The sequence below is a fragment of the Clinocottus analis genome, unplaced genomic scaffold (genome assembly GCF_023055335.1).
Source record: "Clinocottus analis isolate CAN_PGR_092001 unplaced genomic scaffold, fCliAna1.0.p SCAF_13, whole genome shotgun sequence".
NCBI classification, from domain to species: Eukaryota; Metazoa; Chordata; class Actinopteri; order Perciformes; family Cottidae; genus Clinocottus; species Clinocottus analis.
The window spans coordinates 10647501-10673279 of NW_027175854.1; the positions used below are offsets into that span (position 1 = coordinate 10647501).

The window sequence follows — 25779 nt, forward strand, 5'->3', positions numbered from 1 at the left end:
CTAATGATGTCGTGTCTAAATCCAAAGGGAGGGGGTTCTTTTTCCATGTTTCAGGAAGTGGCTTATACGTCCACATGTTTCCTAAAGCGCTGCTTTGTGTTGAGCGTTATGAAAGAGGAATTTATCAGTTTTTCCAAGAAAGTATGGATTAGCTCATTCTTGACAGAAGCGTAAAAAACACACGTTCTGTTTAGTGTCGACGGAATTTGTTTAGGTGTCCTCAACTCTTGTGAATGCATTATTTGTATGTTATTTCTGAAAAGCCTTTTCTCATGCGAAAGAAAACCTTTTTTTTTTTTACCATATTATGGTCATTTGGACGTATTGATTGATAATTCCGATTTGTGAATATATATAGCATATTTAAATATATAATTCAAATTATTGAGCTGGCGTGACCTATGCAATTCAGACGTACAAATGTTGTAATTTTGGAATAATAAATTACATGGGCCCAGATGTAACCACATCAAGAACTAATCATTCATAACTGTGTTTATACATGAGTTACTAATAAGTATTCATGTTGGATTAATGCTTTATAAATAATTAGTTAATGCTTTATTCATGCTATACTAATACGAAATAGTGTGCACTTATTATTAAGTGCTACTCACATATTGCTCACTTCAGGCTATCTTTTGTGATTTCCAAACTGGCGGAAATAAATCTAGAAATAATTTTCCTTTACCATATACACCTCTGTGGTATTGTTAATATGTGGGCATTGTCTTGAGATGATGAGCACTGTTGCAGAACAGTGCATGTAAAAAATAAACTTTGCTTTTTAAAAGTAAAATCATCCGTGCGTGTATACATGTACCAACAGTTTACATATAAATCGTTCCTAACATGCCGATTTAATTTCATCCCGTCAGAAAGCCTCACCGCCACCATGGACCAGGAGCAGTGCTACTACAACGAGACCATCGCCTTCTTCTACAACCGCAGTGGCAAGAACCTCGCCACGGAATGGAACACCGTCAGCCGGCTGGTGATGGGCCTGGGCATCACCGTGTGCATCTTCATCATGCTCGCCAACCTCCTGGTGATGATCGCCATCTACGTCAACAGGAGATTCCACTTCCCCATCTACTACCTGATGGCCAACCTGGCGGCCGCTGACTTCTTCGCCGGACTGGCCTACTTCTACTTGATGTTCAACACGGGCCCGAACACCAGGCGCCTGACCGTGTCCACCTGGCTGCTGCGCCAGGGCTTGATCGACACCAGCCTGACGGCGTCCGTGGCCAACCTGCTCGCCATCGCCATCGAGCGCCACATCACCGTCTTCCGCATGCAGCTGCACACGCGCATGAGCAACCGCCGCGTGGTGGTGGTGATCGTCATCATCTGGACCATGTCCATCGTCATGGGGGCCATCCCCAGCGTGGGCTGGAACTGCATCTGTAGTCTGGATTACTGCTCCAACATGGCGCCGCTTTACAGCAACTCCTACCTGGTCTTCTGGGCGGTGTTTAACCTCGTGACCTTCGTTGTCATGGTGACGCTCTATGCCCACATCTTTGTCTATGTGCGCCAGAGGACCATGAGGATGTCGCGGCACAGCTCCGGGCCTCGGCGCAACCGAGATACCATGATGTCTCTGCTGAAAACCGTGGTGATTGTGTTGGGTAAGGAAGAGATACCGTCAGTCTGTCTGTCTGTCTGTCTGTCCGCCCACCACTTATCTCCACTTATCTATTTCTATACTGCATTAATCTGTATTTTGCAAGCTACATCTACTGTGTATATCCAGTCCTATATCTCTGTAGCAGTGGATGCAACATTTGAAGTCAGCAGCAGCAGAACAATGAATCTGTTGACGGCTCTATTCAGCACAGACACAAGTATCCGCCTTGCACGACTGTAGGCCTCAGATACATCATCTTGGCCAAAACCGTCCCCTTCGAAATCCCCTCTCATGCGCCGTGATTGTAAACGAGCAGTTTTCACAAAGAGCGGTCGTAGCGATTCATTTTGCTGAGGCCAAAAGGCGACCGTGAGTGTCTGTAGCCGAGCGGCTGGGTGCAGTTGATTTCAGGTGCAGAGGTGGAGTAGATGGAAATATTGCTGCCATTGCACATTGACAGATGTGGTATGTTGACTTTATTTAAACCAGATTGAGCCCCTCGGTGGATGGAGAATGTCAGCGTTGCTGCTTTCACAGCCATAGTTTGAATGCAAAGAACAAAGATTTGTTCTTTCACCGTAAGCAAAATCACTTTCTTCATTTCCTGAAGAAAATGAAAGTGGAGATGGAACAGAGCAGACTTCTGCAAATTTGGTGGGAAAATACAAACATTGAGGAATGATTTTGCAGTAACATGAGAAAAGTGCTCGCAGATGGTCTTCACGACATCTCCCAAACGCATCTTTAAATATCTTGGTTTAACCCCAGACTGGACAACATGTCTAATGTACAGCACACAGTACAGTTAGACTGAACATGACTGTATCCTGTTTTTGTATTAGTTCACTAAAAGTCTGGGCATTTTAGTTTCATCTAAGTCTAAGAAAATGTAACCATTGTATTGTAGTTTTATTTAATGATAACTGTTGGTGTTTTCGTCTTTTTTTTAGTTTTTTTACATCAGATTATGGTGAATTATTATTGAATTATAGTACATTTCAGTCAATGTACAGTTTCTAATCAAAATATCTCCTTATTTCTATCCCCAAAGCCCAGTTGTTGTCTTTGTAAACTTAACAATTTAAGTAAGTAAACATTGCTAGGTAAATAGTCGACATTACTCCGAGTCCTGACTGCTCTTCTGCCAACGAAAGCTCCGTGGACGAACATTCAGTTAGCGGCTAACTTGCATTCATTTTTTTTCTTCATGAAAATAATGAGAGATTTTGGTCACGCTTTATTTTCCAAACTACAATTTTCTCCTCAACAATATTGCATGCTGACAGTCATAGTTTGTGTTTAGGGATGCCGGTGCCGCCTCGTCTCAGTCATAGAAAAAAAAGATTTTAACCAGGCAACTAACACTTACTGAGAAGGCTTGTCATTAAATGGGACAGATGCAATGCTGTGTAATAAAGGTGACATGTCATGGAAAACCTTTTCAAACATTTGTGTATCTGGAGTGCCTACCACCCTACGAACAGAGAACAAGACCATCCATTCTGTTTTTTTATGGGCGTCCGATCAGGAAGCATATGCTTCAACAAGAACTTTTTAAAGAAGGGTTCTTAAAGAGACGGGAGCTCAACCAGAGAGTTTCGATCGGAGCTGGATATTGGTATATTAAGACCCCTCCTTGTCTCCGGCATTATTTAAAGATAGTATGAGCGCATGTTTATAAGACTGTCAATTTTTGTCAGCAATTGTGAAATATTCACAGCTAAACCACAGTTATCGCCCGTCTACAGCTGATAAAAGAACCTTATCAGTTAGATTCCGTCTTGTAGGGCAATATAAGGGCGCTCTGAGACACTGTGCTTATAAGGTCTGCATGAGGGAAAATAAATGAGGTTCAAACTTGTGAAAACCAGAAGCAAATTGTAATGATTTGTAATTGTCCTTCAGTGTACTGTACTGAGGTGGCGGTAAAGACACACATGCAGTGACACGCGCTCTACAGATGCAGCAGCGCCTGCTTTATGTTGGAGCTGAGCTGTGAGTGCAGTCTGACAGTTTTATGTCCATCCATGCAGTCAAGGAACGTTTCCAACTTTGCAAGTCTCCAGGCCTCTTCAGTGGTGTGTAATGAATAGAGGCATGTTTTTTCTCCTTACATTATAGCACAGTAGCACACTAACTCAGCTGTGTGTAAAGTAAATTGGAGTGTGAATTGTGGGAAAAAAGACTTCTTACTGCCTGGAAGCCAGGATGTGTTGGTCCCAGACAAAACATACCGAAGGATTCTGTGTTATGCGCTGCGTTATCTCATCCTGTTGCCTCTGTTGTCTTTACTCCGCACTTAATTCAAAGCGGTGGAAAGCAGCAGTTGACGGCATGTTTAAAACTGGGAGAACATGCGTGTTCTGCTGCGTGGAGATGCCTTGTTTGTTTCTGCTTGTTTAACTTGATGCGCCGGTTCTGTTTCTCATCTGCAGACAGCTCCATGTCTTCTCAAGGCTACAAGGTGATAGGCTAGACATAAAGTAAATTGTGACTGGATTACTTGTATTGGTTCATCCTGCCGTTGCAGCTGCTCCTCACGTTCTAGTCAGTGTTGTATTTACCACTTCAGAGAAAAGTCTGAGTCATTCAATAACACTTGATAATATATCCTCCCCCCTAAAAAATAACTAAACTGAAACAAAATACAACATGCCCTCTTTTTGGAATTGCTCAATGTGAGGTTCTACCACTAAGGGACCAACCTGGGGTCAAGAGGGGACAGTTGAGGCTTTAATCTAGAAGTGGATCTGGAATCGACAGGATGCAATATACTGAAGGAGAAGTGAAATCCCCGACTCTGAGGGAATGAACTGCTGCTCCTATTTGCTGCATCTCTGAAAGGTTACAGCCGGCTGCGGTTAATGGAAAGTTCAACCATATTCTTAAATGTAAGTGTGCTTGACTGATACCTCTTTTTTTTAATTTTCACTCTAACATCGGTATGAAAAGGACTGTGTACAAACAAAAACTTTTTCCAGTAATGCAATGTGGCAATGTGTTCTCAACTCAACTCATCACATACTGACGCTCAGTCAGGACGCTTGCCGTCGCCCAGCGCTTTAGATGGTGACGCTCCACTGCTGTCCAAGCTTTTGTCCCTCAACTTTTAGGTTGAGGGAAAATCATTGAACTTAATAAGTTCACAAACTAAGTAAGTCGGAAAAACACGCAATTTCAAAATAACTCAAAAGCCTTCGTCTGCCTGTGGTATGAATAGTTTAACTGCTGTTCAGTAGTTCAATAAATCTCAGCATTATTGATTTGAATCCTGATGGTTTCAGATTCCAGTAAAAAAAAATTTAATCCTTCTCTTTACCGATGCCAAACACTCAGTGGGAAAGTAAGTCTTTTGAGCGAGGGTGTGATGAGAAAATAGCAGTTTTCTTTTTCGTTGTTCCGATAGAGGGGTAGTTTGCTTAGTTTGCTGTTTCCATTGGATTAACAGTACAATCCCTTATTCCACTCTCTTGGACACTTGATCTCCTGTTTCATTTAAACAAAAAGAAAACCCCTCTTTGTCTCTTTTTGTCTGACACTGTCCAAAGTTAAACAAAGAAAGGTAACTACGTCTCTAACGGGGTGAGTACTGGGTTCAGCCTTTGACGAGGAAGTAAACCTCCCGGCGTCCAGCGGCTCCCAGCTGCCGACCACATGACGATAAGTGCTCCCCTGCTGCCTGCTGTCCTCTGTCCACTTGTCCCTCTCAAGAGGCTGTAAAACCAGCCATGGGTGATTTCCTTCCCTGAGGGGAAAGGACGAGATGGAAAGTTGGTTGCACGCACTTGCACACATTCATAAGCGCAGCACAAGCGTGTATACACAGAGACTCTCGCACTCTCACGTAAACCCCACAGGAACAGTGGGACACAAGCTTGGCTCCGTTCATGTAGAGTTAGAAGTTCTCACTTCGTCAAATGATGGGAAAACTAAACCAGAATCTGACTTGTTGAAAAAAAAGATGTTTTTCCAAAGAGAATAGAGAAAGGGACACAGAGAAATAGAACATAAACACAAACAGAAAGTTAAAGATAGTTAAAGGAGTTTTTACACCACTAGTAGTGCTAATGAGCAAATATTCTACAAACGGCTGTGTGTTGCATATCAAAAACACACATGCAGGGGACACAATGCAGTAGTTTAAACTGGAGGCTGTGTGTCGTAAACTGCAGTAAAAACGGAAAACTCTCTACTCAGAATAATGCTTAATTCAGAATATCCAAACAGAATTTGCTGTTTACGTGATCCACAGCATCTGAATAAACTTAAGCATGGATGTAAACAATGCCGGTTTCAAAAGTATCTTTACACTTCCAAGAAAACTCCACAGCTATGATCACACCATGATGTTTAGGTCATGTGATGCTATGAAGATATTTAGTTATTATGTAGAAATTGGCCCGGCTAATATATCGGCAGATATCAGCTTTTTAATGCAGATGTACTGTGTCTCTACTTCACACATTAACCCAATCTAGTCAAATGATACCGATCTGTGCACAGACAATCTTGCTGGATGTTTGATTGACACCGACAGAGATTCCCTCCATCGCTCATCGATGACTGGACTGCATCCAGCAGGACCCTTGTTCCCTGTGCGTCAGGTGCTGCCTCATGCCGGGGTCGTCTGTGAATGATTCGATTATGTCAAAGCCCATTGGTGCTGGACGCGCCCGCATCTTCAGACAGTGCGGAGCGCCAAGACATACCATCATCCCGACACATGCACACAGATGCCACATCGCTGACTGAAACCCACGATGTAGAACCAATCAATGTTAGAGAAGCATACGGGGTGGATTCCAAAATTGACACGCAAACACACAAACGTTTCCTTCTCTCTGGAACTACAGAGCTGACTGCGACCCTCGCAATGTCCTGTGTTTTATGTGTTTGTGTGAAGCGCTTAACACAAGAATGCAAGCTTTCCTAGTCGCTCCCGACAGCAGCGTCTGTCTGCATGGATCCTGTTCCTGTCCAGCCAGTTGTTCCTTTCTGGCAAGCTCCGCTCGAACATCGTCAGTGTCCTCAAGCGCCCGCCGCACACTGACTGGATTGGTGGGCCTGCAATTAACAACTGAACAATCTCAAGTCTGTCCGTTAGGATAACACAAGATTATAAAAATACATATTTGGCACCATTTGCTTTGGGGCCGAATAGTGTTGATTTGGAAATTAGAAAACACCCGCGTTCAAAGACTGAAGCCACTGTAACTATTAGTGATAAGCTGAAATGCTAAAACAGTTATAACACTGGTCTGGTATCAGTTTAAAAGTTCAAGTAATAAAGGTATAGAATTGGACTCAGAAGTTGGTGACTGTGGCAAACAATCTGGATTTGATCTAAACCATTACAGAACACAACAGTCCAAGGGTGTTTCCTTTTTACTGCCGACATTTGTCTTCTTTTGCTTTTTTCATTCCCAAACAGTTTGAGAAGAAAAGGGAGAAGTGAGGTGGAGATGAATGAGTCACTGCTGCTGACCAACAACAGATATCTTCCACAGATATCTTCCAGGCTGCTTGTCACAGCCGAAAAAACTTCATTATTGCCCTTTCAAAGACCTCACTGTACTTTCAGTCGACAGCTCGCTACTCGGCCCATTAGATCACCGTGACGATCACCGTCACCAGACTCCATCTCTAGTGTCCACCACAAGCCTCTTTATCAATAATTGTAAACACTCAGCTGCTGAATGGGAACATCAATTTAATCGCCAGTGTGTGTGTGTGTTTCGAAGTTGATGATGTGGGAAAAATGTGGAGAAAAAAAGAAATCCCTTGGCGGACAAACGGGAAGCAACCATTTCAGAATAATGGCTTCGGTCTCATTTCAGCAGGCTCGCGGCCACAGACGATGGTCGGGTGAGGAAATATGATAGAGGGATGGGCAAAGAAAAGGAAGACAGTTTGGAGAAAGAAAGGTTTGAAGTATTTAAGAAAAGAGAGATAAGTGAATGAGAGAGGGGCGGGGGTTTACTGAGAAGTAATGCGGTGAGACACACAGAAGAATGAGAGCAGTAATTCAATATTGGATGTTTATTCATATTTAAAGGCCTGAGAGGATTGAACATGAGTGGAAACTTAAGCCACCCTGAAGGATCCCAGGTAGCAGAATGTGAAGCTGCACGAATGAATCGCCCAGTGTAGAGGAGCTCAGAGGCGTGAGAGCGTTAAAGGGCTTCACACAAGGTTGTGCAATTCCATCTTCCTCTCAATATTCTGAAATGTCTTTTCTTCTGAAAGTTTTGAATGACTTTAACTTCCTTTAAAGTACACTTTAGCAATGCTGTGTTCACACCGCGAGGCCAGTATTAATTATCAATGGAGGCCAATGACGTCATTGCACTAGGACGGTGCTCTAGCGGTGCTATGAAGTGTCAGCCAGTCTATGTTGTCTTTTCTTAATTTTCCGTTCCATCTTAAAAACTACAAACTGCCTTTGGCTAGTTCCCAGCACAAAAAGACATAACTAAGCAATGTATCTCATAAAAGGTACATTTGACATCTTGTGTTTTTGTGCTTCCCAGCTTGTTGAAGTTAGGGAAAGATTGTGGTTTAAGATTGAGATATGACTACTTGCTCATAAGCATAAACACTTGGTTAAGTTAAGGGAAGAGCTGTGGTCATTAAAAAAGAAAAACATTGTATGTCAGTTGTCGACAGTGTGTTCCGTGGAAACCGCTCCACCGAAAAAACCCAAACACTCCTGACCGCCCCTCAGTGTGACTCTGACAAAGCTGGATGACATAATGTTCATTACCTCTCAACATACAAAAGCACTAGCGTGATCCTTTAAGCCGTTTGACCCTACGTTTATGGAATTCTGCAGCGCATTACATGTGAGTGAACGGCACAACAAGCTGCCGCAGACAGCGACACTGGTGAACAACGTTATGAACCTCCTAATGATGCATTTCTCCCCAAGGGAAACCCGACACGGCCGGCCATTAGAGCCAAGCCTCCCGTAACAAACACCAAGTTAGATAAGGGAAGAGATCTGCATCTCCTAATGTGGTGTGCGGGGACAGAATAAGACCAATATCATTGCTCAGTCAAAGGAACAAAACCTTTGTAATTGGTTTAGCCTTACAGCCACTGAGTGCTTTCTCATCATCGTCCAAGTGCTGAGTGCTCCTCCATTTGTCTTGGAGCCATGTGTAGTTATGTAAGTGAGCGTTAGCATGTGCGCGTGTGTCTCCACACATGAGTGTTCATCCTCTTCTTCCCGCACTTTTGCATGTGTGTCTGTGTTTGTGGGAGTGCGGAGTTCATTGCTGTTGTCTGGTTTCCATTATTTCCTTATTTCTTTTCCCACAGCCCTCTGCTCTCTCTCTGATGGAAGCCCATTTCCGCCAAGGAAAGAAAGAAAAAACTAAGAAAGCATGTCAGCAGGGGTTGATAATGAAAAATACAGTAGTATTACTGGTAACAAAAAAAAGAGAGAGAGAATGGAGAAACCAAGTCAAAGTTTTGACTGTTGAAAATCAGGATGTCAAAATTAGGAAATAAGGACATAGGGCCAAATGTAATTGGCCCTATGCTTTTTTTTCATACATTTTATATGCCCTCCTTATTTTTTTTTAATTTTTTTTAGCAGACAATATTTTTGGGGATTCCCCAATGTTTTCACATTCTTTAAAGTAAAGACTGTCCAACACAAGGACATATAAAATGTAAATAATAATACATGTAAATGTTTATAAAACGTCTCTTTAATGCATTTAGATTTTTTTACTTTAACTCTCTACAAAGATCTAACGTTTACTTAAATTTATTTGACCATAAAGAAAATGCATTCTTCCAATTCTTGGCCATGAGTCGGAGTACTTGCACACAGCACAAGGACTGCCCTTATTTGGTGTTAAGGGGCGTTAACTATGCTGATGACAATCGGCCACATAACATCCAATGTGTGATCCAGCTGGTTTCATCTTTCAGCACACCTGAGGAAGAGCTGATACGATCTGGACTTGACTTCTCTTATTTTGCCTCTAATTAAGAAAACATATCTAATGAATTGAATGTTTCTGCATGAGGCCACATATGTCACATAGGACACTCTTGCTATGGCCACAACCATACACGCCTCTTGCTCCTTTGCATCAGAAGTATAGAAAAGTAGTTTTTCATACATTTGCAGATTTTCCAGGCCGGCACTGGAGCTGTGTTTATTTACTCTCCTCCACTGACTTTCCATTCCTCTCGTCTCGTTTCCCTCCATGTGGCATTTTCAGGTCCTGACGGGGCGAACCGATTCACTTGGGCCAAACTATCTGTTTGTTCCTACCGTGAACAAAAACTACCCCTCTGTGGGGCTAACCCTTCCCTATGTGGTAAACCGTGCACGTTTTTTGTTTGGTGTATGAGTGAAGGGGGCAGTGTTTTGCGATGGAGGGTGTAACACAAGTGACCGCATACTCCTGATCCAGAGAGGAAATGAAAGGATTGGAGAGTAAGACCTCTCCGGTCATAGCTTCACACAAAGACTGTTTTCTTTCTCACTCTCTGGGGTAAAAGTCAGGAGAAACATCCTGAAAATATACACGTTTTGCTCTCCATTCAAAACAGAACAGCTCGTGTTAAAGAAGCAGCAGGTTATATGAAACTCAAGGAACTATTTCACAATGTTTTTTTGCCTTACTCGGACATGAATATGGGTTCATGAGCCAGCTACGTGTTTCCAACAGCACTAAATCAAAATGAGACGGTGATGCTAAAAGCACGAAATATGGTCTAATAATGAACAAGCATAATGCTTGTCTGAAATATTTTTCCTTTTGTTTTTTTACTTGAAGTTTCGAGCTTCTCTTTTTTTTCTGTGCTGAATCCCGTTCAGAGAAAGATGTTTCACTTCCACACAACGAGCTCAGACAGTTTTTCTGCCGAAGCGTTTGAGAAATATATCAAACTCTGGAGAGTCTGCCTGCATAGCTGAGAAGTGAGGTCAAGCCTTCGCTGCAGCTGCCGCCTACAAAACCCTAACAGATAACAGACCTGCCTGTCAATATCGTCTCCCCCCCCCCGGTCTCTGCTCGCCCTGTTTCTCATCGAGAACCTTTGCTCCACTGTCTCAAGAGTGTAATGTCCTGCAGTTGTCCTTTAGTTGTGGCCAGTAGCACAAATAGTGTGCCTTTTACGATGAACCTGACGTTTTAGTTTCCCAACATTTCCTTACTTAAACCATTACATGCTTTTCAGAAGCAGATCATATCATATGGTGTGTTATGGAATGCACTGACAAAAAGCTTATAGATAGATAGATAGACAGATAGACAGATAGATAGATGGATGGATGGATGGATGACAGGCAGACAGACAGACAGACAGACAGACAGACAGACAGACAGACAGACAGACAGACAGACAGACAGACTGATTGATTGATTGATAATTACTTTATTGATCCCCGAAGGGAAATTATTTACTGCATCTACTACATCTGGGCTTTTATTTTGAAAACTTGATCAAGTCAAATAATGGAAATTGTTTGTGGAAAATAGTTAAATGCTAAAAGTGTTGTCTCTCTCCCATTAGAAGATCAATAATATGTAACTATTCCACTTACACAACCTCTCGAAAACCATTCCGCTTTCAAATCTCTTTGGTGTTAGCATGTTGAACCTTTTCCAGTTGTTTTACGAGTGTATCTTCTATCAAAAACAATTAAGGGTAATGGAATGATGATATGTATTTAATATTACCATGCATTTATCTATATTTATAACTTAGAAATAAGCCTTTAAGTGCTATTACCGATAACCTAATGCAGCCGCAATAATAAAGAACTTGAAAACACTGTACAACAAAAGTACTTTGTCCTCAAAAGGTTTTAGATGAGGTTGCAAAGTGACATGAGTGTTTTTCTTTTCTAGGCTGATAGTGCGGTTCTCAAGTGATGATGGAGATGTGGTTGGAGAGTGTGTTTTTTTCGCCCCCTTTGTTTCAACAAAGACCAAAATCATCAACACTAGCTCCAAGGCAGAGTGGCTTCAGCTGCGATACTGTGAATGTTAAGATTCTAGCAGTGGTTGTCTTGTAGTAACATTTTAAGTGCCCAATTCTTCTGCTTCTTTACTTTTTTGTGGTTCAGTAGAGGGAGAGGAAAGACAAGGAGATGTGTGCCTGGTTTAAACCCAGGAAGACATTAACCTGATATGTTTAAGGTGGAGGTTGTGGAAGGCCTCACATGTTTTAAGGTGAAACTATAAAGACATGCCGGTTTGATCACGTCATCAGTACTCGAGTTTAAGCGCCAGTGAATCACTGTCTCTCATTGTGAGTCAGTGTAAGACCAAAGCAAGTCGTCACTGTTCAAATGCATGATTTACATTTAAAGTCATTTAAATTCAAGGATCCAGGAAGTCAACGACTTACCGCAAAGTCTAAACACTAAAAATACTAATTTGTAAATTACATATACTGATTTGGTAAAATACTGTGTGTGCTGCACGTTCTCGCGGTAAAAGAAAGTCAGGCCGCCGTCACATTTTTGTGGCATTAGCTGCAACTTCAGCCAAAGTGTTTCGTCAGGCTCATGAAAAGTCAGGAAATCAGGAATTAGTGAAGAACACGTGTTTGATCATTTATTAGTAACAGTGACTCATGAGCAAAGCAAAGCCAAAAAATCACAAGGGCCAAAAACGGTGTTTTTGTGCTACTTTACTGCTTGATACTAATCATCAGTGAAATATGTGTGTCTTAGTGTAACTGGATGGAACTAAGGGCCCAGATGAAGCATCACTACTAATAATTTACATGACAAATTGGAGAAAATTTGACAACATAGACTGAACTTTTTCTCTAGCCAAACCATGTTCGTGACGTCTGCGACTTCATTGGGGTCAAGGGTCAACAACGAGAATGGGAATAACATATTGTCTCCCACATAGACTGTCCTAAGAAGTCGGCATAGTCCCATTGTTTTGTGGACTGGTGTTTTGTAGTCTCAAATATGGCATTTTGTCTATCTTAAAATTTTGACTTTTTGTTCGTCGCCAACTTGTTTATTTGCAACCACAAATGAGACATTAGAGAGTGAAGCACAACCGGACTCTGAATGAGGCGACGAAAAAGGTTCCAAAATTACCTCCATGTCCTGAAAATACACCTTGAAAGGGTTAAAGTTCTCAAACAAAAACACGGGCAGTTTCCAGACTGAACAACACAGTGGTAGGGACCTGTCAGTCACCTTGTAGCCCCGCCCTAAAGCGTACCTTGCTTTATGGTCTATTTGACTCTAAATGTACCATCCTTTACTAAACATGCTGTATTGAAGAATAATTTCAACAAGAGATTCAGACATAAACTAATGTTTACTATGTTTATTGAGGGAATAAATCAAGAGAGATGTAGAGTCATTGTATCATATCTAATTTGGTCCCTCTGCTTTGTGTGTCCTCAGGTGCGTTCATCGTCTGCTGGACCCCCGGCCTGGTCATCCTCCTCCTCGACGTCTTCTGCTCCAGCTGCAACGTCCTCACCTACGAGAAGTTCTTCCTGCTCCTCGCCGAGTTCAACTCGGCCATGAACCCCATCATCTACTCCTACCGCGACAAGGAGATGAGCGCCACCTTCAGGCAGATCCTGTGCTGCCAGCGGCAGGAGAACGTCAACGGGGCGGTGGCGGAGGGGTCCGACCGGTCGGCGTCGTCCATCAACCACACGGTCCTGAGTGGCGCCGCACACCACCACCACCACCACAACAACGAACACTCGGTGGTATAAAAAGGAAGGGCTGGAGATCGCGGGGGATTAAACCAGCTGCTTGAAGGAGGTTAATCTGTGTTAGAGATACTGACTGAAAGAAGGAGAACATGATACGAACTAAAGACAGCAAGGGGAGGACTCGGAGAATGAAGATGAGGGAGAAGAGTCGATGACGAGCTGGATGAAGAAGAGGATGACGACGTCGAGGACTCTGATTGGTTGTTAGTATTTCTGCTTAGGTGTTTATTAATTGTTTTACATGTGTTGTCATGGACATTGCTTACATGAACTATTTAAAAGTAATCTGTGAAATGAAGGTAATGCCAGTACTCCAGTGTTCTCTAACTTTGTGTCCAGTTCAGACTTCTTCCTCTCGGTCCCCATTCTTAAGAAAGAGCTCGTTACATCATACAGACCTGTTGCATTCACACAGCATCACACTGCCATCGGAGTTTCATTCCACATGCATTGGAGGACTCTTTTCGAACACTATTCTTTCTTTTTGCCTTATGTTATTAGACAAATATAAAAAAAATAGCAGATTTAAAATAGCAATTTAAAAAAGCAATTGGATTCATTTCCACATGTTTGAACTTTTCCAAAATGCAGACGTCAAAGTGAAACATTTATGATACATCCTGCTGACGCTCATAAGATAAATGAATATACCAATACTGACATGTTTGACATGTTTAGCGACCTACCAGAAATGACCATTATGGATTATTTAAGTAACCAGAGCCGTTATTCATTTCCGCAGCATAAGTGACCTAAACTCATTATTCCACCGACTCTCTTCTCCCCCTGATAAAGCTTTAAAGAATCCAGTTTCTTCCTCCAACTTAAATACATGAGGCGTCCAGGATCTGTTGTTTGTTCCCTCTAAGGAATTAGAGACAAGTTGTTCCAGGGATCTCACCAAAAAGGGGAGGATGTTTGCGGTTTTAGAACAGGCTCTGTGCCACGGTGTAATGTGGAGACACGGCGATGGTCATCTCTGCCGAATGTTAGCAGACTTGGGGTCATGACATGAAGTGTGCCGAGCTTGTCTGCATCTCGTGGTTTTACGGAGCATCTCCACGAAGCTGAAAACATTATGTGAGAGTACAATTCAATGTGAATGTGAAAGTACAATTTAATGTTTACTGATCGCGAGAGGTGAGATGGGCCCTAACGTCTGTTTTACAGCATGGACGCCGAGATTCAATTGGTTCCTGCCTGAATTCTTTCTCGACAAACTCAATTGTCACAGTCGTCCAGCTGACAGTTATATATATGAAGTTATATTTCAGTCTGGACCAAAGAGGTCGACTGACCCACGGACTAAACGCCCAATTGCATTGCCTTACGTAGAGCCACAGCCAATACAAATCCAGTTTGCAACGGGTCACTGGTCAATCTTTTCATTGTGTTCCAATATCTCTCTCCATAATTTGGAGAAAATACTCTTTGGTCCTGCCTACTAAATGTAGCTCATGGAAATCTTAGCTGAAAATACTAGCTGAAAATCCCCAAACTCCAATGTGCATTTTTTTATTGCAGTATTCCTTACAATTTGCAATTTAAAATGTTCTTGTGTGAAAAGTTTCTTCCTACTTTACCACAGTACCCGGCTTTAAAAATACTCAAAGGAAAGTATGTAAATATCGTCCCTGTTAACCAGGAACTGAATGTCATGTACACATTTTTTTTTTTAACTGCAACAGTGTTATTGGTGATATGAAGTAATACAGATTTCCATCCAAAATAATATATGACGTTTTGTTTATGTCACTATAGGATGGTTGGAGTTATGATAATGTTTATTTTTTTATGAACCAGTCCTTTTTTGTAAATTCTGCAGACACAAATAATCCCCCAACAATTCTGTATCTCTCCTCCTCGCCATCCCTCCTCATGTCGTTTTGAGCAGAGGGACACGCCGTGCGTTGAAAGCTTCCCAGTGATTTAAAGGTGCGGCGTGTAAGATTTGGCGCCGCCTCGTGGCAACGTTGTAGACTTTAACTGACTGAAACTTCTCCCACTTGTCAAGCGCGTAGGGGGAATTTGACAACCGGCGCGAAAAAGAGAACGCACAAAATCTAGAGCCAGTGATTGGTTTGTCCACTCTGGGCTACTGTAGAAACGCTGCTGGCCTGGTCTTTAAAGAGGACCCAGAAACAATGTTTTGGGGGCGGAGAGACTACTGTAGATCTTTCAAACGCTACTCGCTGTAACCGTAAGGTGGCACATATTACAGAACTGGTCTCATGCGTAACCTGGTGACAGGCATAGAGTGGGGTCCTGATCATGTTGATGTTTATCGCAACAACTTTATAGACTTTTTTTTTTTATCACAACACAACATTAAGCATTTCTGTGAGTCTCATTCTTTCTAAAGGGGCACTGACTCTTTAGATAATACTCTTGTTGAATGATGAGATCTCATTTCCTCCACTGTCTGCTATTAACTTGAGACTCAGCTGAAGTCAGTCAGCCTGATGATGCTATGACGCATGTTGTTAGAAATCGCCAGCTGAACGTCTTTGGTTGTTTTTTTTCGTCGTGACTCGAATCAAAACACATTTTGGCCAAAATACATAGACAAGGCTCCGAACAAGCCAACAGAAAAGGGAGAATCGCCGCCAAAAGCGCAGATGTTTTCCAGGAAGCGAGATGTTTGTCAGGGGTTTAAGCTGCAGCGCTGAAATGAAGTCAGCTGGTATGTTTGTGCCTGTCAAAGTTGGTCAAAATGTCGCCCTGTTTATGATGCAACTTAAGTTCTTTTATCCATAATGATGATTCTATTTGTCACTGCTTCAAAGCCTTTTAATATAGTTGTGCCTTTACAGCTCAAGATATTTTCTTCTTAGACAATTCAACTTAATTCATTTAGTTTTCCCTTTGAGCCTATCCATCTTTTACTTATGTTAACTTCCCAACATGCCTCACAAGACTAACAACAGATGCTGTTGATCAAACTTCATTTCAAACCTCCATATTTGACATTCACTGTCACCATTTTTCTAACGAAGTAACACTTCAAGTTATATAAACCAACTAAACTTCCTGTCTTTGTACGCCTCAGTTTACCAGTGTGTCATTCTTTTGTAGGCCGTTGTAAGTACATGTGTACAGTATGTATGTACATAAAATATGTTATTCAAAGTTAATCACCAAAGGGAAAGTGTTTTTGTGTTTGTAAATTTACGTGTTTATAATCTGTCCAAACGTACTGTAGGATTTTGTTTATGTTTGTTATGACATAAGCTCTTTTGTGTTGTGAGCCTAATTAATGCATTTCCTGTAGACTATTATGGTTATTAACTTGTTTGTGACCCAGAACTAGATGTCTGTGCTTGCAGTGCCTTCCAGTGCTCCTCCTGAAAGGGTAACTTAAAACCACTTGGAGAAGTCGTGTTTTACCGTCCTCTCTGGTTTAAAGTGTGCCTCGTTGCATCGTAGCCACGCCCATCAGTGATGTCACGGCGTCCTGGATTACGCTGGTACAGCCCCGCAGCAAGGTGGGCAGTTGAACCAGTCAAGATCTCCCGGTGGTTTTAACCTACTCTTTATTTGTGTGTGTGTGTTGCTGAAAACATCATTTTAAATTGCCTTAAAGTACAGCAAAGTCAGTGTTGCACGGTTTTGACTTTATTTTTACAACTTTAAAACATTATATTAATGAGAACAAGCTCTTGAATACAGATGTTTTTTGTATTTAGTTTGATTTGATAAACGAAAAAGTCTCAAAGCAATCAAATTCGATTGTTTTTGTTTTTGTTTAGCATCATTCTTTCAGGCAACGTTCCTTGGCACGTCAGAACACGTTTGCCCGTTGTTGTGTATGTGAGTCCACACATCGGGGAAGGACAAAGTCCCTTTCCCATCTTTAACGTGTCTTTCCTGAAAAACTGTTTCATCACATTAGCTCCCCAGATGAGCACATCCCTGCCAGCGTATCCTGACTACTTCTGCCTTTATTGTGTTGCACTCCATAAATGTTGTTATTTTCATACCAAAAACTATTCATACCCATAGTTTATTCATAGAATGATGGTATGTGCGTTATCAGGAGCAAACGGCGAGATCTTCCTAACAAACAAAAAAAAGCCTGTTCTTCCAAAGTGAAACATTTGCTTTCAAATGTTTTTTTGTTGCCAAGCCTCTGATTTAACAAACCGTGTACTGTTAGTTTGTGGAACGTAAATATGATCTCCATACTCTATATATCCTGTACGGGCCAATATCAATGAATGTCCACCCAAAGTCATAGTGTTGATATCCCAGCAACAATAAAAACATGAGAAAAGTCTGAACTATCGTGTTCCTTTTTATTTTATTTTGTATTTTTCAAAGCTTTTCTGAAATAAAGATTGCAAAAACAGACTTTCCAAAATCTCTACGACAATGCCTCAGTAATGCCACTGACATTACTAGATCACAGGTCACAGACAAGACAGACTGATAACGTATGCTTCACGACACGCAGCTTCTTTTGGACTAGACTCAATAATCGACCTCGAGGTCGTTCACACGTTTTAGACAACTCTGACCCGGAGCAGAGGTCCGTGTGCAGCCGTGTGTTTACACGTCGTGAGACGGACACATTCCTACACAGAGTGGTTCGCCTGAAAGCGTTTGCCAGAGACATTAGTGTGCAGATACCCTTCCCCCATAGAAGATGTCGTATAAGTTAGTTCAATGTTTTTAATCTGTTAGGTAACAAACAGGCTTTTGTATGGAAATCAACTAACAAAATTCTCGTTGGCTTTTCTGAGTGTTTGAAAGGTCAATGAGGGCTTGGGGTTACCATGGAGGGAAGACTATGGGGGCAGTTATGACCAAGTGGGAAACTAAGTACGGACGTTCTAACTGCAGCCTAAACAGTTTAAAGCTGCACTGGTGGAAATATTTACACAAAGAATGCATCGATACAGCCAGCAACTTTACTGTTTCGATGAAGGCAAGAGCTAAAAGCACAATAACTATGAGGCATTCAACTTCAAGTAAATATCAACGTTGCTCCATGTCTGCAGAATGTGTAAGTCCAGGCAACTGTTCGCCATACTTATCAGTTAATAGTATGTTGACAACTTGTCTCGGATAATTAAAAAAAATAAAATAAAACATGATAACTAATTACAACTATAATATATGATGGAAGGTTGTACAGCCAGTTTGTGTACTCATAAACATCTTGTCCACAAAAACCTATTTTGTCTGGGTTGTCATCCGTTTATTTGTCGAGGAGCGCAACTCTCTTTGTTGAACCCATGACGGACAGGGGAGGATCACCCTCACGCCTGAAGGGTTTTGGTTCGCTTTCTGTTTATGTTTGTTTGTTGACTCTAAATGAAGTGAAATCTTGGCGAGCTCCACTGGGTTTCATCTGAGGACTGCATCCTTTTTTCTTCTTGTTGACTGCCAGCCAAGGCCTCTAGCACACATGAGGGTCTGGTAGAAGCTGGATCAGCCATAAAGATCAGTGCTAATCAAGTTTTTACCATTACTACCTTATGGAAACATCTTAGTCCTACTCACATATTTATATTAAGCAGTCAATTGATGAAGCGTCTTCATTAGTCAAATGTAATTCAAAATGCTTTCACTGGCAAGACATAAAATGCAGAGAAGATGAAGGGTCTAACTAACACACACCAAATTAAGTTTAGAAAAATAAAAGAACAATATCTCAAGAGCCTTTAAGGTGAATTCATAAAATCTTGTCATGAAGATGGAATGACCAAAAATACCACAGACTTTTGCTCTTGACTATCCTTTCGACCAGAGAAAATAAAAATAAAAATACAAAGTAAAGCAAAACAAAACAAAACGGACGAATTCTGAAAACTGGACATTTGCAAAGTGAACTGTTGGATGTGGACCGAGTGCAGAAAGTATTGTGTGTGGTGTGCGTGTTTGTGCGACACGACTCTTCAGAGCGTCCAGGGTCTGCTGATGTCGTGTGTGACACGAATCAGGCAGCTGTCCCAGTGACAGCAGCAAAATGTTTTGATAGGGAAGAATGTATGTGTGTGTGTGTGTGTGTGTGTGTGTGTGTGTGTGTGTGTGTGTGTGTGTGTGTGTGTGTGTGTTTATTGTTCCACAGCTTTGGAACGCTCGCCTCCAGCTGACTGATATATGTCTCCCCGCTTCCTGTTGCTCCGTCTAACGGGCCAATCGGAGCCGACGAGGGCCGCACGGGAAGTTTCTGTGCGATGTCGCTGAGTGAGGGGTCGGGATGTCACATCTTCGTCACATCGTCAATACAGACACTTTCCACGGTTCCCGGCGTGATTTGGTGACAGACAAATGCCTTCCCTGACTGCGCGTGATGAGGTCAAAGATTTGAATGCACCGAATCATCTCCGGCGCATTGGGAAAGTCAACAAGACCGAGCCAGAACATCCAGGAACTGCAGCGCTGCCGTTGAACCATTCAGAAGAATTCCACACACAACACGCAGTCGACCTTCCTCTGAAGTGTGATCCAATTTCTCCGCTGCAAACTGAACCAGAAGGGTGTATCGTGACAAAACAGGAAGCCATGTGTTTTTTAGTGGAAGTTTGAATCTTGGGGTCCCTCTGCAAGGAGGGAGGCCAGCGCGTCCGTTCAGATAAACCTGTCATGTGCAGAATGGGGACAACCGGGCGCGGTGAATGAGCGTTCCTTCCCAGCGTCCGCAGCTATCGCTTTCGACGAAACCATTTTGGCTAAAAGCTCTGAGAGCGCATGGGCTGTCGGCGATAGGGAGAAGGAACTGACTGCAGCCACAGATAAGGAAAGGGAAACAGAGGGGGGAAAGAGGAGGACGATGGGGAAAGAAAAGGTGAAAAGAACCACGATGGTAGCACAAGCAGTGGCGTAGCAGTATGTAGCGACTGAGCCCCAGAGCGCACCAGTTAGCTGTGTCACTGTTACTTACTGCCGCTTTCATGCTCGAGAGGCGGGACCACGTTTGTTAGTCTCGACAGATTTTGTGCCTAAATCAGCTGTCAGATAGAGACTTGACATTGGACATCAAACATCAACATATTAGACATATTACACAGCAGCCCTCATTGTATTTTAACATGCCTGTATTTTTTATAGTACTTTGAAGGGTACTACCGATAAAACCAAAGCATATACTGTAAATGTTATGTCTTATGCTGTGTTTATATTGCTGTTTTCATTTTCATTTATGACAAAAATACCAAAGGAAATAACAAAACGTTCAATTATTCAAAAAGTTTGTTAAATGTTTATGTAAATTATGTACAAAAATCAAAATAATATCAAATTCAAACAAAAAGCAAAACGCGAAACTATACACATTCTTCACAAACCATGAATTGATTGATCAAATCATTTTGGTAGTAATGAACACAGTGTATTAGTCTGTGTCTTACCCTGTATTAGTCTGTGTCTTCCCATGTATTAGTCTGTGTTTTACCCAGTATTAGTCTGTGTCTTCCCATGTATTAGTATGTGTTTTACCCAGTATTAGTCTGTGTCTTCCCATGTATTAGTATGTGTTTTACCCAGTATTAGTCTGTGTCTTCCCATGTATTAGTATGTGTCCTCGCCTTTTCAGTGGCAGGATTGTCTTCGTCTCCCATTGCCTTCGAGCTGTAGTTGTAGTTTTCTTGTGTTTGTTTCCCCTGCCAGTCTTTATCTTTGTTTTTACTTCTACGTTTACTGTACTTTGTCAAGTAAAGTGCCTTTTTGATATTGCCTTCCACCTGACCTCCTATCTGTTTCCTCAGCTCCTGAGTCTCTGCCTCTCACGCTCGGTTGTGACACACGGATGTGACACTAGCTGCATGAATCATATTGTGGCCCTCGTGTTACTTGGTTACTGAGAGAAAACAAACATGCATCTGTTAAATAAAGAGATAAAGCAGGGGAAGACAGCAAGGAAAAGTGAGAGAAAAGAAAGGAGTGAAGGAAGGAGTGAATAAGTTGCAGACAGAGAAATCAGTAGGAGGAGGAGAGCGAGGAGAGGGCGGAAGTGGGAGTGAGATGGCCTGCTCCGTAGTTTAGATGGAGGAGAAGAGCGATGACCATCAGAGGCCAAACTCTGTGCTGCCTACTTTAAACAGTTTACATTGTGGACGCGGTCCTCCGTTTAGAAGACTCACGTCCTCACGCAGGGGAGCGCATTCACAAACGCACTTAGAAATTCCCTGCAATAAAAAAAGACTTCAACTACACCCCCTCTGATCCCTCTTGTGGCGAGGAGAGACACTGGAGCCTCCACATGGCGGAGTGCTTACTTTATATGTGTGTGTGTGTGGGGGGGCTGTTATGGACCATCTGTCGGGGGGCTCGTGATTAAATAAACAGAAGGAAAGAGGATTTGGAAGCAGAGGCAAGTTGAAGGTCAGAGGAAAAAAACATCTGCGAAGCCTTCTCTGCTGGACTGAACAGAACCATAAAAATAAGGCTATTTTACTATATATATATATATATATATATATATATATATATATATATATATACATATATATATATATACATATATATATATATATATATATATATATATATATATATATATATATATATATATATATATATTAATTAGGGCTGTGAAATGATTACAATTTTTAATCAGATTAATCACAGGTTTCTGAGGATGTAAGATCCTAATAACTAGTTTGTGAAAGACCCAGAGAAACACAAATATCACACGAGGCAAAATCCCGGACGTTTTGGAATCCCTGCCGGACGCATTTTTTAGGTCTCGAAAAGAGGACATGTCTGGGAAAAAGAGGACGTCTGGTCACCCAGGTAATTGTCATTACTCACAGAAGTCCAGTGGTCCCCTGTCAGCGCCACATGATCCGTAGCAGCCAAGTCATTTTCTGTTTTGTTCTTTCTAGCTTCATACAGCGCATGGATTTGTGTCATGATTGTACATCTTTGTGGTGCTTTGATGCTCGGGTCCCCCGTTGCCACTCGCAAAACTTTAGTGAACCCCTCATCCTCAACAATATTAATTGGTCGACAGCTTTTTGCAATCCATTCCGCAACTGTGCTACTCAGCTTGTCACATTCAGACTTAGTGAGGGGTCTTTGTTGTTCAGTGAGGCTGGTTTGACGCATTCCTCTTGAACGCCCCTCGCCGACCAACATGCTGCGAGTTGGGATGGTACTTAAGGCTGGTTGTGCTGGTGATACGTCAACGTCTTCCCACAGAGTGTACATCTGACATCCACGTATATATATATATATATATATATATATATATATATATATATATATATATATATATATATATATATATATATATCTTCTTCTGTGAAAATCTGAAAAGATTGAAAATCTTCTTCTGTTGCTTACTTTGGGACTCTTTGGGGTAAATAGGATGTCTATGCAGCGGACAGGTTTACAGATGCGCTCCTTAGCGCCATCTATCGTCGGGGAGTTTGAAAAGGAACGAACGCGCCTCGGACCAAAATCTGAAAAAAAAATTTGCTGTGACAAATTGGTTGTGTGGCGTAAGTGTGTGTGAAAACATGTAAAAGCGTGTGTCACACGGCGAAACTGTGAGAGTTGGTAGCTCTGCCACTGTTTGTAAATCGTTGGCCTTCAAATAACTAATAATTGAGGAGGATTCAGGGCACGTGCCATTTGCTGTGGGTATGTCTGTTCGTTTTATACTGCTGTTCCGCCCACTTGCCACGAAGCCACGGCGCTGCTGCGGTTTACTTTCAATGAATCGCTTGAGCTGAGCGTGAGAGGGCTGGTGTCGGCACGGCGAGGATGGTGGGACGTCAGCCCGTCTGTCCAGCCTCTTGGAGGAATCAAGACATCTCGAATGATTTCCACCATGCCAAGTAGCACTGTGGCCAATGTGAGTCACACCATCTACCGTATGTTCACAGAGGGGTTCTGGTTCTGGTAAGATGATTCAAACACGTCCACCATGAGCACCAGGAGATGCGGGAACATTTTGTGCATGGAAAATTTAAAAAAGCCATCTGGTGTTTTACTCAAACTCAAAAGCCAATGTGTGTGAGTATTATGTTTATTTGCAAGCAATAAAAAGAAACGTCACACCTTACAAACCTGGATAATTATGTCAAGTAACACACACACACACACACACACACACACAAAGAAAGTAACGTCACATCACAGTGAAACAGAAATAAAACATATCAATCATTTGAAAGGCATTTTACTGGTTGACAAGATAAACATTATAAACAAAGAAGACACAAGATGTTCCTAATACTGAAATTGTGTAATAATGTGAATCTGATTGGATTTAACACCGCTATGAGCAACGTTTTGATCCGTAGGAGAGAACGTCTGTCTTTGCAGGAGCTAATTAAAGATTTACTCTTTCAGAATGAGGATAATTTTATTAATGCTGAGGACATTTGTTCCATCCTCCCTCTTTCCTTGAAAAAAAGGATCTATTTTAATGAACAGGAAGGAATTTAGTCAATGAGTTTCTGCCAAATTATAATTAGGCAAAATGTGTGTGTCTTCTGCGTGAGAATTATGGGCGATGATGACGCTGGTTGGAAGAAATCATTTATGAACCTTTTTTTTCTCCTGTATTGTACTTAAAATGTGCACACACACACAAAGAAAAGACAAAGATCAACAACATGAAAAAAACAAACAAGTAATGCCCCAAAAATGGAATAGCGACACATCTATAAAAAAAAATAATTAACAGCAATAGTTTAAAGTGATTGTGTGCCACTTTGGAAATTTGCTAGAAGCGACAATAACAACATGTGTGTTTTAACGGTCATGTCCCATTCTCCTTCAGACCACAACGCCTGGTAGTCTGAACCTTTGTAACAGCTTAACGGCTCAAAATGATGAAGAAGAAGACAACGAAGAAGAAGAAAATGATTATACCTGCATGGCTACTGGGTCGATGCTGAGGAGTAATGGATTGTTCCTTCCAAAAAAGTACCCTGAATTGAAGAAAAGAAGCAATATGCAAATGCCTCAGATATGATACAAAAACATTTGATGAAAGGTGCTATTTTGGGTCTCCTAAAAAAGAAAAGGCTGGGCAGAGAGATAAACGACTCAAACTACTTTTGCTGGATGAGTATTGGGAGAACACCCGTGCTGAAGTCCCAAGGTTCATTTAAAACGTGCTTCCATACCCCAGATTGCATCACAAGTCAATGGACAACCATTGCTTTCCTCCCGGTTAGCAGTCCGCCTCGGCGTCAGGGCCGATGCTCAGTGTGCTTTGATGCATCCGCTCCAGTATCCTGTGTATGCTGCAGAAGCTGGGTCTGTCGGATGAGTGTGAGCTCCAGCAAAGCCTCATCATATTGTACAGCTCCAGAGGACAGTTCTCGGGGCAGGCGAGGATGTGACCGTCCCTCACGTAGTAAATGACCTCCTCGTGACCCATGCCGTAGTATGGCTGCATCCCGTTGGCGAAGATCTCCCACAGCACCACGCCGTAGGCCCACACGTCCGACTCGGTGGTGTAGCGGTTGTAGAAGATGGACTCCGGGGGCATCCAGCGGATGGGGATGGCGTCGTTCTCGTTGGCCTTGTAGTAATCGGCCGAGTAGATGTTCCTGGAGAGGCCGAAGTCGGCGATCTTCACCACCATCTCCTCCCCGACCAGGCAGTTGCGGGTGGCGAGGTCGCGGTGCACAAACTTGCGCTCCGACAGGTAGGCCATCCCCGCCGCAATCTGCTTGGAGATGGACAACTGCTCGGTGCAGGACAGAAGCCCCGCCTCCAGCTCGGAGGAGAAGCTGCGGCCGGACAGGCTGGCGCGGCTGAGCGTGCGCACCGACTGGGACGGCGATCGGCGACGCAGGAACTCGTTGAGGTCGCCGTGGGCCATGTACTCGAACATCAGGCACATGGGTTTGCCCACCGCGCACACGCCTGGGGGAGGGAAAGCAGACAGGAGATTTTATTTCTATCATCTCAAGTGCGTGTTTTTTTCACCTTCTACAGTGCCACACAATGACTTCATTCACTGTAAAAGGTAAATAAATATTCCGCCGAGACATAAACACAGACGGCTGCATAGAGGCCACATTAGTAAGCCAGCCATGTAAACACACTGTCTTCTAAATTAGCCTTGTGGGGATTGTAACTGCTCTTCTTGTGAATCTCAGATGTGGTTTCAGACACAACTTCATTTTAGGTTTCTGTATTTGGCATTTGTCGGCTGCCACAACTGGACTTGTTTGCGTTCCTGATGTGGGAGAGAAAGTGTTTTGACGCATCAGTCCTCGGTGGATTAATGAGCGAATTCATCTCCATCAAAGATGAACTTCCCTTAGCCAGGACTACGACTTGAAGTGACAGATGCCCGAGCTGTGTTTGCATGAGCAAGCATTAAATTGACCTGAAAGACAGGGATGGTGGTGGAAGCACATTGGAGAATAGTCTAGCTCAAGCAAAGGGTTGCACTCACCCAATTTATTCTTTACTACTTATTTACTTTGCCTCTATGGTAGAGG

The 25779-nt window shown here is 42.4% G+C and overlaps 2 protein-coding genes across 3 annotated transcripts in view; one reads left to right on the forward strand and one right to left on the reverse strand.

Annotated features, from left to right (window-relative positions):
• The window catches only part of lpar1 (lysophosphatidic acid receptor 1), a 33879-nt gene extending 16251 nt beyond the window's left edge, over positions 1-17628 (forward strand). For both annotated transcript variants that reach the window (XM_068574482.1, XM_068574483.1), the window contains exons 2-3: positions 879-1634; positions 13038-17628. In XM_068574482.1, coding sequence (XP_068430583.1) covers positions 896-1634; positions 13038-13360 — 1062 coding nt within the window. In that variant the 5' untranslated portion in view covers positions 879-895 and the 3' untranslated portion in view covers positions 13361-17628. The remainder of the gene's footprint in view (positions 1-878; positions 1635-13037) is intronic.
• A 5708-nt stretch (positions 17629-23336) lies between these two features.
• Positions 23337-25779, reverse strand: part of musk (muscle, skeletal, receptor tyrosine kinase) — a 28070-nt gene continuing 25627 nt past the window's right edge. The window contains exon 17 of the mRNA XM_068574168.1: positions 23337-25195. Coding sequence (XP_068430269.1) covers positions 24495-25195 — 701 coding nt within the window. The 3' untranslated portion in view covers positions 23337-24494. The remainder of the gene's footprint in view (positions 25196-25779) is intronic.